The sequence below is a fragment of the Thalassophryne amazonica genome, chromosome 12 (assembly GCF_902500255.1).
Source record: "Thalassophryne amazonica chromosome 12, fThaAma1.1, whole genome shotgun sequence".
NCBI lineage: Eukaryota > Metazoa > Chordata > Actinopteri > Batrachoidiformes > Batrachoididae > Thalassophryne > Thalassophryne amazonica.
In genome coordinates this window covers 95,709,915-95,722,938 of record NC_047114.1, presented here as the reverse complement: position 1 = coordinate 95,722,938, position 13,024 = coordinate 95,709,915, and the positions used below count along the sequence as shown (strand labels likewise).

The 13,024-nt window shown below is 43.0% G+C and overlaps 1 protein-coding gene across 6 annotated transcripts in view; it reads left to right on the top strand.

The window, feature by feature from the left end:
• The window catches only part of LOC117521153 (receptor-type tyrosine-protein phosphatase mu-like), a 467,264-nt gene that overhangs the window by 244,337 nt on the left and 209,903 nt on the right, over positions 1–13,024 (top strand). For all 6 annotated transcript variants that reach the window (XM_034182503.1, XM_034182501.1, XM_034182498.1 and 3 more), the window contains one exon: positions 5,851–6,159. In XM_034182503.1, the coding sequence (XP_034038394.1) occupies positions 5,851–6,159 (309 nt within the window). The remainder of the gene's footprint in view (positions 1–5,850; positions 6,160–13,024) is intronic.

Sequence of the window (13,024 nt, the reverse complement as noted above, 5' to 3'; positions counted from 1 at the left end):
TCGTTAATCACAGGCAGATAATCGTTAATCCAAGGCGGATAATCGTCAACCCCAGGCGGATAATCGGCAACCCCAGGCCGATACTCGGGCAACCCCAGGCCGATACTCGGGCAACCCCAGGCCGATACTCGGGCAACCCCAGGCCGATACTCGGTCAACACCAGGCCGATACTCGGTCAACCCCAGGCCGATACTCGGACAACCCCAGGCCGATACTCGGACAACCCCAGGCCGATACTTGGTCAACACCAGGCCGATACTCGGTCAACCCCAGGCCGATACTCGGACAACCCCAGGCCGATACTCGGAAAACCGCAGGCCGATACTCGGTCAACCGCAGGCCGATACTCGGACAGCCCCAGGCCGATACTCGGACAGCCCCAGGTGATACTCAATTAACCACAGGCTGATAATTGGTCAACCCCAGGCCGATAATTGGTCAACCCCAGGCCGATAATCTGTTAACACCAGGATGATAATTGTCGACTCCTAGTACCAAAGACTTCAAGTCATGACCTTAAGTCACTGCTTGACATCCAGGTCTCACAGCCATACTTGTACCTATGTACCATTTTTTTCAGCAAATACTAACAAATGTATTTTATGTCAGTACAGTCATACTTTATCATTTGTTCTGCATGTATTCTGTGCTGTTCTGAAAGGTTTCTCCGTTTCATCAGTCTTTCATCACATTTCCAATGGACGTCCAGAAAACAATATTTATATCATACTGTACTCGCAGAGGCGTCTCGGAGTGTGACTGGTTATAGATTCCTTTGTGTTGCTGACTTGCTGGTTATGTCCACAGTCTGTAGAAATCAACAACATGCTGGAGCTCCTGTCCGGTTTCCCTTCCTGCACCTCCAGAATATTAAACATGGCTGCTGTGGCTGCCTCTGAATTGCTGGACTGTGTCTCCTGGGGAACGGGGAAATTGAGCTCCGGGTCTTCCTAATAGGTGGTAAAGTGTTAAGTTCCAGAGAAATGGACTGCGAATTTAACCTGGAATGGAAATTGATCCCATTACCTTGTGCTGGGGCTGAATCTTCTCCTGGGGGGAGGTAGAAAATAGAAGGGTAAAGTAGAAAGTGAGGGAAGAATGGAAATGGGAAAGGCCAGAACAAAAAAATGGACAGAAGGCGGAAAGAGATGGGGAAAAGGGAAAGGAGAGAGAGAGAGAGAGAGAGAGAGAGAGAGAGAAAAAAAATGGAAAAACTGCAGAATTAAAGCAAGAAGACAGAATGTATGAGATTAGAGGTGACATGAAGGCAGCGGGGGCTGTGCCCGTCCCGGATTGACAGGCTCACTGACTCTGTGTCAGGGCGGCACTAATAGATGACCACCACTGGGTGAGACGGAGAGAAGATGAGGTGGAAAGAGCAGAGATTGGATGAGGGGCCTCCCGCTGAGGCTGAAGGTCTCCACCGACAGACCTGCAGCCACCATCACTCAGCTGTCACAGGACATGGCCTGGACCAGAGTCCATTACTGTGATGGCCCTGCCTTCATCATCTCTTAGTCCACGGGGCCGAGCAGGTTTTCAGGACCACCTACAAGTACTCAACAACACGGTATAACATGGCCTGCACACAAATGTAACTACAGCCAGGTGTGTGTTGAGCTAATAGGATTAATAAATGGAATAGTTTTGACTGTGTTGAATGTTTGGTCTCCAAAGTAAAGGTCAAACAAGATCGACGTCCATTGGATTCTATGACATGTGACACGTTACCCCATAACGTGATAACTAAGCATGACACATGGTGCAAAATCTTCCTCTGTAAAACCCTGTTAAGTAACTCAACCAATAGTTTTCATCACTTTTTACCAAAACTGGGGTAATTTTAACTTTTGACTCCTGTACAAACTGAAACTGACCTTTGTCACAATTCTTGTGTTTTACCCCATAGCTTCATAACATTCCGTTGTAGAGAGTCCAAACTATACCTTTTTGGAATCTCTATGATCAGACAAATAATGTGGTGTAGTTTTCAATGTGATCGGAACATTTTTACATTTTGACCCCTATGTAATTCTTTATTGACCCCTACCTGACTACAGCTTCCACCCGGGATTAGGCTGAACATATCTCAGCACGCCTCAGCCCAGCCATTAAAACCTACTATGGAGGTGTGCACTACCAGTGAGATGTTACCTAGATTTTCAGAATATAATAGTATTTCATTAGGCGTGCTGACAAAACTCGTGGCATCTACAAAAAGCACAACTTGCTTATTTCATCCTACTATACCAAGAAAACTGTTTTAGGACCTGTGGCCCACTCTTGGGCTGGCTGTGCTGGGAATGATCAATCTGTCATTAACCTCTGGATCTGTTCCGAAACGTTTTAAATCTGCAGTAATTAAATCATTACTTAAGAAAACTAATCTTGACCCTAGTGTATTGAAAAATTACAGGCCAATATAAAATCTATCATTCTGTTCCAAAATTTTAGAAAAGGTGGTTTCACGGCAGCTCGTGGACCACCTCACTGAGAATAATCTTTTTGAGCCGCTGTAGTCTGCTTTTAGAAAATATCACTCCACAGAGACAGCGCTCACTAAAGTAGAGAATGATCATCCGCGAGCAATGGACTCAGACACCACTACGGTTTTGGTGTTGTTAGATCTCAGTGCTGCGTTTGATACCGTGGATCATCATATTTTGCTCCATAGGTTGGAGAATTTTTTTGGGATTACTGGAAGTGCCCTTGCGTGGTTGACGTCATACCTGTCCAGTCATTCTCAATGTGTTTTGTATAATAACACTACCTCTAACCTTAGTGACATGAGATTTGGGGTTCCACAGGGATCTGTTTTAGGCCCCTTACTTTTCTCCCTCTATGTAGCACCCCTTGGGCATATACTGTAGAGTTTCAGGGTTGCCCTTCATTGTTATGCTGATGATACTCTCAGATGTACATGCCGATAACTGCGGGAAATCTCATTCCCATAAATTCCCTGGAGGACTGTCTTCTATCAGTGAGAAGCTGGATGTCTAGTAACTTCCTACTTTTAAACTCTGATAAGACTGAAATGATGGTTTTTGGTCCAGCGAGACATCGCCATCAGTTTGTCCAGCTGGCGCTCAGCCTAGGTTCGTGTGTCATACATCATATGGACAAAGTGAGGATCCTTGGGGTAATTTTTGATCCCAAGTTGTCCTTTGACCTCCACATCAGGGATATTACTAGGACTGCTTTTCTCCATCTGTGAAATAATTTAATTTAATTTAATTAGCTTATAATGCTATAATAAATCACAGCAAAAGCTGTCGCAAGGCGCCTTACATAAAACAAGTCAACATAAAATTGAATAAATAATTAAAAATGAATAAAAAATTCAAATACATAAATAAAAACAGAAGTAAAAGAATAAAACAAATAAAAATAAAAACTATCCACAAGAAAGAGAATAAAAATAGGTTTTGAGTCTTGACTTAAAAATGTCCACAGACTCAGACTGCCTCACGGTCGCAGGAAGACTGTACCACAGGGTGGGTGCACAATACAAAAAGGCTCTTTGACCTGCTGACTTCTTCTTCACCCTGGGAACACAGAGAAGTCCCGCATCCTGCGACCGCAAAGCCCGGGCGGCACATAGAGTTCCACCAGATCACCCAGATAAGATGGCGCCAGTCCATGAACAACCTTATAAGTCAATAACAAAACCTTAAAATCTGCTGTCACAGAGACAGGGAGCCAGTGCAAAGATGCCAAAATGGGTGTGATATGTTCAGACCTTCTGCTACGTGTCAGACGTCTGGCAGCAGCGTTCTGAACCAGCTGAAGACCCCTAATGCTGGACTGTGGTAACCCTGAAAATAGAACATTACAATAATCTAGTCTAGAAGAAACAAAAGCATGAATCAGGGTCTCAGCATCAGCCATAGACAGGATGGGGCGGATCCTCGCTATATTTCTCAAATGGAAAAAAGCAGACCTAGTAACAACCCTGATGTGGAGGTCAAAAGACAACGTGGGATCAAAAATTACCCCAAGGTTCCTCATTTTGTCCATATGATATATGACACAAACTGATGCCAATGTCTCGCTGGACCAAGAACCATCATTTCAGTCTTATCAAAGTTTAAAAGTATGAAGTTACTAGACATCCAACTTCTCACTGATAGAAGACATGCCTCCAGGGATTTTATGGGAGTGAGATTTCCCGCAGTTATCGGCATGTACAACTGAGTATCATCAGCATAACAATGAAAGGCAATCCCAAAACTCCGCAGTATACAGCCAAGGGGTGCCACATACAGGGAGAAAAGCAAGGGGCCTAAAACAGATCCCTGTGGAACCCCAAATCTCATGTCAGCAAGGTCAGAGGTAGTGCCATTATACAAGACACACTGAGAAAGACTGGACAGGTATGACGTCAACCAGGCAAGGGCACTTCCAGTAATCCCAAAACAATTCTCCAACCTATTGAGCAAAATATGATGATCCACAGTATCAAACGCAGCACTGAGATCTAACAACACCAAAACTGTAGTGGTGTCTGAGTCCATTGCTTGCAGAAGATCATTCACTGCTTTAGTGAGCGCTGTCTCTGTGGAGTGATATTTCCTACAAGCAGACTGCAGCGGCTCAAAAAGATCATTCTCAGTGAGCTGTCATGAAACCACCTTTTCTAAAATTTTGGAACAGAATGATAGATTTGATATCGGCCTGTAATTTTTCAATACACTAGGGTCAAGATTAGATTTCTTAAGCAATGGTTTAATCACTGCTGATTTAAAACATTTTGGAACAGATCCAGAGGTTAATGACAGATTAATAATTTCCAGCACAGTCGGCCCAAGAGTGGACCACAGGTCCTTAAACAGTTTTGTTGGTATGGGATCAAATAAACAGGTTGTGCTTTTTGTAGACGCCACAAGTTTCGTTAGCACGCCCAATGAAATACTATTAAATTCTGTCAATCTAGGTAACACCTCAATGGTAGCGCCCACCTACCTATGAATAGTTTTTATTTTTTAACTGTTTTATTCTTTTACTTCTGTTTTTAATGATGTATTTGAAATTTTTATTCATTTTTAATTATTCATTTAATTCTTACATTGAATTGTTCTGTGTGAGGCGCCTTGAGATGGCTTTTGTTGTGATTTGGCGCATTATAAGATGATTAAATTGAAATTTAATTGATGGCCACCATACATTATTGCACAGGCCATGGCACACTGAGGCTGGATTGTAAGTGTTGTTTTTCCACCTTAAGTTGTACTGAAAACTGACAAAGGGTAACGTGTCATATGTTATAGAATCCAATAGACGCTGACATTCTTTGACCTTTCCTTTGGAGACCAAGCATTCAGCATGATCAGAACTATTCCATTTTTTAATCCTATTACCATATTTGCCTATTACATGCACGCAATGTTATACCAATTCTTCGGTAGTCTGGGGTGCATTTTTTTTTTTGCTGCCTAACAGTAACAATGCACCAACAATGCACCCGACCACACCTCATTTTAAGACATACATGTCTATGAGCAGTACATTTACTGTTTAAAAAAAAAAGTGGGTGCTGGGTGTGAAAAAAGCAACAGTGTCTGTTAGAAATTAGCAATGGCACGCTGCGCTGTGCACTGCATTCCACCATGTGCAAGATAGGGCCCTGACTGTTTGTTAAAAATTTTAATAATTTCTGGAAATATGTTTTTATGCCAAAGAAAGTGCATAATGTGGTGATGGGGGGGGTTCAGATTTGGTAGCCAGTCACAAAGGACCTGGTCTGTCTGTGCCCTTGTTTTAACCTCAGTAATTCCCTTATTGAAATTTTTATTTCATGCAGCCTAACTGATGATCTTAATGCATGCTCCCTCTCTCCTCTCTGCATTCAGAACCCATGCACGGTCCACGGAGGCTGGAGGTGGTGGACATCCAATCCAAGCAGGTGACGGTGCGCTGGGAGCCACTCGGCTATAACGTCACCCGCTGCCATAGCTACAACCTGACCGTTCAGTACCGCTCCAGAGTGGCCGGTAAGGAGGAGACCCGCGAGGAAGTGTGTTATGACACGCAGAGCCGGGATCCCCAGCACACGATCCACAACCTGACTCCCTACACCAACCTCAGTGTCAAGCTGGTGCTGCACAACCAGGAGGGGGTCAAAGAGAGTGGTGAGCTTCAGCTGCAGACCGATGAGGACGGTGAGTGCCACAAGGGGCTTCTTCCTGTGCAGGTCTGGATATTATGAGCCATGGTTGGATTACAGGTTAGACTTCTTTACAGGACTGTACCTCTTATTAGTATGTATACCAGATTTCTCCTGACCACTGTGGAAGACAGAGCTCAGAAGATTTGCCTCAGAAAACTTACTTGTAGATGTCATATAGAAGACACAGAAGATGGATTTCCAGAATATTGAAATGAATTTATGAGGAAGAAGCCCAAGGTCCTGCTGCTCTCGAGGAAGAATTGCTTTATCTTTGCTGCTGTTGCTGCTGCTGTCCTGCTACAGAAGAAAAGGAAGAAAAAGAAGAAAGGAAAAAGAAACGTTACACTTTTTAGTACAGAGTGGTTCTGAACCAAAAACAACTTTACTGACACGTTTTACAAAAGCTTACAACTACTTTACAAACCTTTGCAGCTGTTTGTGGAAAAATAAATTTGCAAATACATTTTGAACATGTTCAAAAATGTATTTGCAAGAGGAAATACTGTTTGCGTCCCTAAAACCTGTTTGCAAACTGTTTTGCAACCTTTTATGAACCCAGACAAAAGCCCAAATTTGTTACATTCCTTAGCATTCGCGGCTCCATGAAATATCAGCTCAGTCTCACATTTTTTTTTTCATGGTTCCGTGACGAAATGAGTCAAATTTTTGTGATGGGGTTTTTTTATTTCACTATTCCTTACCCTACTCCTACCCTGACCCTAACCTTAACCATAACCTAATCTTACTCTTTCCCCCCACCGTAACCATAACCACCCCGACCCCCCCCCCCCCCCCCCCCCCCCCCCGGCTTCACTTTTAATTTCGTGCAGCCATCACGGAATGAATTAGAATGAATTTGTGTTGCCATGACGTAAATGAGGCGCTTTTCGTCACAATATCACGAACCAACAGTGTTGCCACAGTTACTTTGAAAAAGTAATCCAATTACTGATTACTGATTACTCCTTGAAAAAGTAACTTAGTTACTTTACTGATTACTCAATTGTAAAAGTAACTAAGTTAGATTACTAGTTACTTTTTTAGTTACTTTCCCCAGCTGCCGACAACAACTCACTTTATAGTCACCCTTTCTTGACTTCAATGAAAATAAATACTTGTTTTATAAAAAGTAAAATAAAGACCTCTTTCTTGACCTCATATTTAACTGTTGACAGCACTGTAACAGTAAAACTTGCAATTTCAAACCTACATTGTTTAGAAATGTAACTATTAAATTCTAACTCTCTAAACATTTTACTTGTCGAAATTATTATTATTTTAAGCAATATTAGTAGTTGTAGTAAAAAACGGCTTCAAAACTGGACCTTTAATCTCGGGGTGTTGTGGGGGGGCACATCCCTGCCCCACGCCCCCATTCCATCTAGATTCGCCCCTGCTTTGGCGTTTGAGCACAAAGAATGGATAACATTTATTTATGCAGAAAACATGACCAGATTTACAGGTAAGAAAGTTTTATTGCGTTTTCACATCATGTGGTCCTCAGAAAGAGAGTTTAGGTGCATTTGAGTGGAAAATAGTGTTAGTTGTTGACGCGTCGCGGAGGATCAGCTGTTTTTAACGAGACGATACGGAGCGGCTCAGCTCAGAATTCTAAATAAAGGAGGGGAAAAAGTATAAAAATGTCTTTGTAAAGCTCAGTGCAGGTGTGCTGATCACCGCGCTTTAAGAGGTGAGGACGAGTCGAGCAGCTGCAAAAAACCGTGGATGAAAAGCTCACAGCTCGCTTAAAGTGGGCAGTTCAGTCGAACCCCGACCTCCTGCCCACAGACCAAGTTTAATGCTGCTGTTGACCCACAATGCAAAAATAATAGTAACGCACAGTGACATGGAGAAGTAACTTTAATCTGATTACTGATTTGGAAAGATTAACGCGTTAGATTACTCGTTACTAAAAAAAGTGGTCGGATTAGAGTAACGCGTTACTAAGTAACGCGTTACTAAGTAACGCGTTACCGGCATCACTGCGAACCAATAGATTAATGTATATTTTGTGCTGTTGAATCACGACTTGCCGTGAGACCAGGTTGGAAATACAGGCTTTACAGGGCTGTTCCATAGAGCGCTGTTCCTTTCCATTTAATCCCGAACAGCAAATCGGGGCACATTTTGAAGCATCGTAGTTGCTTCTTGATCCATCTTTGTCAATCTTGAACAAACTTGGTATACGTAGGAGTTATGACCATCATCGGCACCACATTTAAAATCGGGATCCAATTGTTGAACTGTTCAAAAATACCAACCTGATTCTCAATTGTTGACGGAATGTGGTAACGTTGGAGTATTCGTAGTCTTAACGGCTTCAGTCATGTTCAAACTTCTTCAGGCCTTGCGCTCCATAAACCAGCCAGTTGCCAGGTCAGCAGTTTATAAACCAGCCTTTTAGGAGGTAAGCTGGATTAAGCAGTTTCATCCTGTTTTTAGAACTTCTTTTTTAAGGTCGTAGTAGAATGGCGCCCTGTGGAATAGCCCTGTTACCCCCAACTTAAAAAAAAACAGCTATTCATCATCAGAAAATGATCTAACCTCACTGTGCAAAGGAACCACGGCAGAAGAGGCATCATGCTTTCTGGTCTTTGGGTTGTAATTCATCTCACCTGTTAATACTCCGACTGCACAATTGCAGTAATTTTTTTCAGGAGAGCACAGGAGTCAGACACCAAACCTCTGTTTTTGCTTCACCTCCTTCAACGATGAAAGATCTTCTGTGTTGCCTCAGCAGACACAGGAAATGAACTCGCTAAAAGTCTCAAGGAACCCCGGCCGCCGCATAACAAACGGGCTCAGCTGACAAAAAGAGACTCTTGTCATGTCTGGCTCAGATACCACTGGTTCAAAAACTGAAAGTGGCGACAGTTTCTTGCTGTCTGTGTGTGTGTGTGTGTGTGTGTGTGTGTGTGTGTGTGTGTGTGTGTGTGTGTGTGTGTGTGTGTGTGTGTGTGTGTGTGTGTGTGTGTGTGTGTGTGTGTGGTGTGTGTGTGTGTGTGTGTGTGTGTGTGTTGATGTGTTTAAGGGCCCCTGGGAACCAGAGTACAGACCGGGTGTAGCTGTAGTTACATTCTTGACAATAAATCTTGAAGAAAGACACCTCTGCATCATTTCTTTTTGCTTACAGAATGACAGCTATTCACATGAGAGGCTAAATGACTGGAGGGTTTTTTTTTTTTTTTGCAGTATTTCTGTACCAGCAAACATTGCAGGAGGATGAGTTTTGTCACGACTCCCGTGGGGTTGCTGGTTCATCTGAGCTCTTTTGTTTGCGGCACATCTTTATGCATGGGGAAAGTGTTCAGTTTTGCACCATCACTTGTGTTTCATCGTAGATTTTTAAGTGGAAAAATCACTTTAAGTAATCTTGTATATTCACACAAAGAAATGTTTGACTTTGGCTTTCGGTTGTTTGTGGCGGTCCTTGAAAATCTCTTTGCTTGATTGATTTCGGCACATTAGCGTGAGATGTGGGGTTGGGTGTATCAAGAAAAGCTGTTATGCAGAAATCACATTCATCCAACTTGTATAATGTTTGTGAATGTTAATTACAGGTGCAGTCCCTTTGGAATGATTTTTTTTATTGAGTTATTAAAGAAGCATTATTTCTGTGGTATGTTCAAAATGACAGCTTACTGGTAAACCATTCATTTTGATAGGTTTTTATGGCAAATACAGGTTCTGCTTTGTGACCTCTTGCAGTTGAAATGAAGCTGGAAGCACCTGTGTGCACGTGTGCGAGTGCAAGGTTCGAAATTCATTCAAGGATTCAATTCAAGGATTCAAAAGGAGTTTATTGTCATATGCACATAGGAACATGTTCCCTGCACAATGAAATGTGTTTACTGCATTTTTACTCATCCTAATTACCAGTTAGGAGCAGAGGTCGCCTTTTTTGGCGCCCGGGGACCAGCTCCAGATGTATATCCCTGCCCTAGGTCACAAGCAGGGCTGAGCAAACCTTGACCAGCCTCATGACACACTTAACAAGCAACAACACACATAAGCCAGTCAGGTACATGAACACATATAAAGCACACACAAGGAAAGAATTGGGAAAAGAAAAACCTCCATTGCTGCTGTGTTGAACTCACGCAGCAGCACTGGAGAGCAAAAAAAACAACAAAAAACCATAGCACAGAAAAACAGTCATGACAAAAAACAATCACAACAGACGACAGCCGAGACTTGGATGTGTCCAGACAGACAGCCCGGAAGGCCGCCCGTGGCGCCATCGACAGGCCTTATCTGTCCATCCTGGGGGGGGAATCCCAGTCCTGAATCAGTCCACATCTCAGGACTGGGAAGGGAGGGAGGGAGGGAGGGGAGACGAAGAGGCAGGGGAGACGAGGAGCGAGGCTATCAGGAGTGTTCCTCGAGGGGAGGATTTTATCCCAGCGGCCTTGAAAGACAGCTGGTGTTTGGAAACCAAATAGATATCCAGATTAACAGACGCCTGGCAGATTCCACAGTCTGAAACTTCAGAGTGGCTCCCAAATACATCTGAATAGAGGAGATGTGGTCTTACTGACGATCAAAGCAGTTTTCCAGTGCAGCCATTCTCCCCGAGATGGATTCCAACGTGTGGTTGACACCCGCTGACTGAGCTGACACTGCCCTTCCAATCGACTCAATCATGTGGGGCAGCCTGGACGGGCCAATTAATGCCGCCTCCACCTTCTTAATTTTCCGGGAAACCAGTGCTATGGCCGCCCCACACAGCAGAAACCTGGTCACCACAGCTCCAAATAAGTAAACATCTTCAACGTCCTCCACAGACAACTTGTACAGCCACATGACTTGACACCTCCGCCAGCTGTCCATCACATAATCCGCCACATGTGTCCTGGCAGGACAGGTCGGGTCCTCCTCTCCCGAGTGTCTTGTGGAAAAAATAGTGTCAATTGCATTCAGAGACCGCTTGATCAGATCCATATTGCCGTTTTCCAGAGGAGCAGGGCTGGCAGCCTCAGACAAAACACGCTACAGTAGCAGGAAAGTTGAGGAGGGAGGAGGAGAGAAAAATGCGACCATCCTGACCGAGAGCAAGAAGAAACACAAATTCATGCTGCATTTGATGGAAATAGGAGTCAGAAATTCTAACTCATAAATCGGAACTTGAATAAAGCCAGAACAAAATGTTACTCAGTCACACTCATTGATTTTGGCAAACCAAACAATTGCAACAAACATCAGTACTGACAACTGAAGCAGAAGACTTGTGTGTGTTGTCTTACCTGTCCAGCAGATATTCAGCAAAACCTTTGTGTGAAATATGCAGCCCAGTCTTACAGTATTAAGTTGTGATACCATCACGAAATGCAGTCGATTTTCCTGAAGGGATAGTCTAACCATAACCTTACAATGCCCAATGGCTGGTCTGCAAAACAGTCCAGTCTCGGGTATTAGATCGTGATACCATCACAAAATGTAGTTGATTTTCCTGAAGGGATAGTCTAATCCTAACTCTACAATGTCCAATGGCTGGTCTGCAAAACAGTCCAGTCTCACGGTATTACAGCGTGATACCATCACAAAATGTAGTCGATTTTCCTGAAGGGGTAGTCTAACCCTAACTTTACAATGCCCAATGGCTGGTCTGCAAAACAGTCCAGTCTCACGGTATTAGATCGTGATACCATCACAAAATGTAGTTGATTTTCCTGAAGGGATAGTCTAATCCTAACTCTACAATGTCCAATGGCTGGTCTGCAAAACAGTCCAGTCTCACGGTATTACAGCGTGATACCATCACAAAATGTAGTCGATTTTCCTGAAGGGGTAGTCTAACCCTAACTTTACAATGCCCAATGGCTGGTCTGCAAAACAGTCCAGTCTCACGGTATTTCATTGTGATACCATCACAAAATATAGTCGATTTTCCTGAAGGGGTAGTCTAACCCTAACTTTACAATGCCCAATGGCCGCAAAACAGTCCAGCCTCATGGTATTAGATCGTGATACCATCACAAAATGTAGTTGATTTTCCTGAAGGGGTAGTCTAACCCTAACTCTACAATGCCCAATGGCTGGTCTGCAAAACAGTCCAGTCTCGGGTATTAGATCGTGATACCATCACGAAATGTACTCGATTTTCCTGAAGGGATAGTCTAATCCTAACTCTACAATTCCTAATGGCTGGTCTGCAGAACAGTCCAGTCTCGGGTATTAGATCGTGATACCATCATGAAATGTAGTCAATTTTCTTGAAGGGGCAGTCTAACCCTAACTCTACAATGCCCAATGGCTGGTCTGCAGAACAGTCCAGTCTCGGGTATTAGATCATGATACCATCATGAAATGTAGTCAATTTTCCTGAAGGGGCAGTCTAACCCTAACCCTATGACAGGTCACAAAATAGTCCAGTCTCATGGTAGTTCATGATGTATTATATCATGATACCATTACGAAATTAGACTGAGATACCATTATAAAAATCTACTACTATCTAGTTGCCTAGTTACCCTTGGGCCGATGGTATAAGTCACACAAAACTCGGACAAACAGGCTCAGAGACAGCTTTTCCCCCACAGCAGTCACTGCACTGAACAATAACAAGTTACATTAATCTGCACTTTTCAAAGTTTCTTGTGCAATATTTGTATCCATGTGTAATATTTTCCTGTGCAGTATCATTCCACAGTTGTACATACGTAATTCTTGTTTTACATTTTATATTTTGTCTACATTTTACAATTAGTTGTACATATATTTAAATAATTTATTGTGTTAATTCTTATCTGTTAATTTGGTTAATAATTACTTGTACCTCAGAAAAGCAGCTTTTTGATTTGCACTCAAATTTCGGTGTAATGTAAATTACAATGACAATTAAAGGTGATTCTGATTCT